The 3,115-nt window shown below is 33.8% G+C and overlaps 1 protein-coding gene across 1 annotated transcript; it reads right to left on the minus strand.

Moving 5' to 3' along the window:
* Positions 1 to 1,194: 1,194 nt before the first annotated feature.
* LOC107736777 (C-C motif chemokine 2-like) lies at positions 1,195 to 2,696 on the minus strand (the record flags this gene model as incomplete). The annotated part of the gene is made up of 5 exons (XM_016548130.1): positions 1,195 to 1,294; positions 1,803 to 1,895; positions 2,005 to 2,097; positions 2,381 to 2,494; positions 2,585 to 2,696. Coding segments are annotated over 5 exons (413 nt in total), but the record flags the coding sequence as incomplete, so codon positions are not given.
* Between the last annotated feature and the right edge of the window lie 419 nt (positions 2,697 to 3,115).

The following is a 3,115-nucleotide window of genomic DNA, read 5'->3' on the forward strand; positions in this document are numbered from 1 at the left end:
AAAAAACAAGAAAGAATAAGCTTGCAGAACAATACTGTATGTGTTTGTGTATATATGTGTATATTCTTGAAGACTAAACATTTTCAGGCAAACATAAAAGAGTAAAACAAATATAAGAAAGAAAAGGAAACAAAACCTAAAAGAAATGAAGAAGAGAGAAAAGATTAAACGACATTCAATAGGAATGATTACATGATTAATACCTTGTGGAATTAAAGGAATATATGACATGTAAAACGGGGAAGAGTATGAATAAAATCATTAATGGAATGTTTCATGTAAAAGAAAAAAGTCATGCAAAAATCTTAGGGTAAGGCATTTCTTTAAATAGTAATTGTCAACATTAAATGAACAATTCTAGTAGTGTGGCTGTAAAGATTGAGAAATAGAATTTGATTGAATAGAAGTCAAGGAGAGATTCATGAAAAAACAATCAGACTTCCAGTAATTCCTGAAGAAAAGACAAAATAAAGGGGGAGGGTTAACATGCCAAACACCCACAGTTTTACACAGTAGTAACAATCAACCTCACAAATGCTGCTGACAGCCTCAGCGTGCTACTGAATTAGCTATCATCAGTCAATCAAAAGAGCCTTTTAGTAACGTATCTTTGCTTTGTGTGATGCACAGTGCTGGATTTAGTTTGTAGTTTTTCCTAAATAATACACAGACATAGAATATGTCACATTGAGTTGGCTTGCAAATGCTGAAAACCCTTTCTGAAAAAGGGGAGGGGGGATTTAGAAATATATATGCAAGACAAAGAAGAAAAAAGAGTTTCATATTCTGGGCAGTGACATTATAAACCAAACAACATGCCTGAATTAAACATGCATGCACTTTGACATGTTGGCCTCTTCACTTGTGTATTATACATACATTTATTTATTTAATCTACATCTACATTTCATCTTCTCTATACACATCCTGTTTTTATTTAAAAAGCCAAATGCATTGTACTATATATGGTGCTGTATTGCATAGTACATTGTGCAACAATTCCTATCCTAATGTGCAGAACTGCAGTGTCTTGCTAGAGAGCACAATTTTAAGTTCTAGAAATTCTCTTCTGTCTGAGCTACAACAATACTTAAAGTAGCATTTACAGTATGTGCCACACACAAACTATATAATTATTGATATAATATAATTTATTATAAATTTATCTATGATGATTGTTGATGTAGCAGTACTAACAGATGTCATGGTTTCCTTGGTCCTGATGTCTCAACATACTGTAGATAAGAAATGCTGTAGTTATTCTCATCCTGGCCGCATGCAGAAGTGAGTGGATCTATATGACACAAATGAAAGACAGCTCATTAATAATATATAATACAGTAATTGACTTGTTTTTGTATTTATAAAGCAATTGTTTTAAGTGTATTTTAAGTGTTTTTTCTCCAGTATATTATGTTCCAGATGTGGCTCCAATGTCACGCATATCAAAGCGAAAGTTCTTTGATAAAGTAATCTTAATGAATTTAATAACTGTACTGGACGACTATTAGATTTAATACATTTCTATTGGTGTTTGCATGCTCACTATTTGGGATCTGCATTTTTCTGTGTTCACCAAAAAACACAGAAATACAGTAGCCATTCACACAATAGTTGAATAGTATGCAACATACCTGTTACATCTGGGATATTACATTTTATTACATAACTGGCCCAGTGTTTGTGGTTTTTTCATTAGAACATTTTACATTACATTGTACATTGTGGTTTTTACATTGTTGACTACGATAAAAAAAATCCTCCTGAGTTAACAGACAACTTAAAAGAGGAGAAAATCTAACCAGTCATGTGACTCTTCAAAGTGGACTAGACACATTTCCTTCCGCTGGTGGAGTGGTGTAGTTTCTATCATTCTGACTGACTCTGATGCTTTCCTTTAAAGAGGGAAGAACAATGTCATTTTAATGATGTCCGCTAAGGGTTTAGATAATATGAAGACTCCCTAAGGTTAAACAGACAATATAAAAGAGGAGAAAATCTAACTGGTCATGTGACTCTTTGAAGAGGACTAGAGTTGTTTCCTCTGGTTGGTGGAGTGGTGTAGTTTCTGATGTTCTGACTGACCCTGATGCTTTCCTTTTAGGAGGGAAAAACAAAATTATCATTTTGACAATGCTTTTCAAGGGTTTAGATAATATTAAGACCTCCTGCCAATATTTGTATCTAAGTTTTTGCTTGATTTTTTTAAAATTTCTGAATAAATTTATATGATCATATGTTCTGCTCAGTCAATTACAGACATTCACAAGGTACCTGTAACCCAGTATTTTTTTGTTTTAAAAAATTTAAAAGCATTATATATATACTGTAACAAGCAGTTTACTTTGCCTCTGTGTCCACTTTAAAGAGGGCAACTGACCTCTCAGGTTTGGTGTGAAGATGTGATGCACGTAAGTCCACCATGTTCATCGCCATCTGAACCCATCTCTCTGTCGGGTCAGCACAGATCTCCCTTTGAGCTTTTGTGATGAAACTGAAATTCAAAGAGAAGATGGTTAATGATTTTACATAACCGATTTACAATTATAAATGATTCTAATTAAGACATTACAAAAATGCTTACATGATACCAGTCCTGTGGCATTCAAGATGTGTAGTATGATAACTCTCAATCTGCTTTACTGGGATTTTTGCATTGTAAAAAGAAAAGCAGCACTTATCAAGACCTTGGATGACTATAGGAAAAAATACAGATGAAAAATGCAATGTAATTAACATTGTGTTTAAACCCAGATACATTTAAAGGGGTCATGAACTGAGAAATCTAACTTCCTGGATATTTTGACATGTAAGTGGTCCTGTAAGTTTCAGAACTCAAAACTTCCTTGTTAGTCCAAAAACAGCTTTATTGAAATGAAGCTCAGAAGTTGGCTCGTTTCAGAATTTGTCCTATTATGAAGTCATAGTGCGACAAAGACCGCCTCCTCAGAATCAGATCAATGCCTACTTACATCATCGCGGCTAAACTAAAAATACTATTACCTTCCAAATGATCCTAATGCCAGGAAGGTGGTTATTTATTTTCAGCTATGTGGATGCTTCAGTTTGGGCATTATTTGTTTGTTCAGTACATTTCACTGTGGATTCTTTGGTA

Source organism: Sinocyclocheilus rhinocerous, unplaced genomic scaffold, assembly GCF_001515625.1.
Source record: "Sinocyclocheilus rhinocerous isolate Xijiao unplaced genomic scaffold, SAMN03320098_v1.1 C36978983, whole genome shotgun sequence".
Taxonomy (NCBI): domain Eukaryota; kingdom Metazoa; phylum Chordata; class Actinopteri; order Cypriniformes; family Cyprinidae; genus Sinocyclocheilus; species Sinocyclocheilus rhinocerous.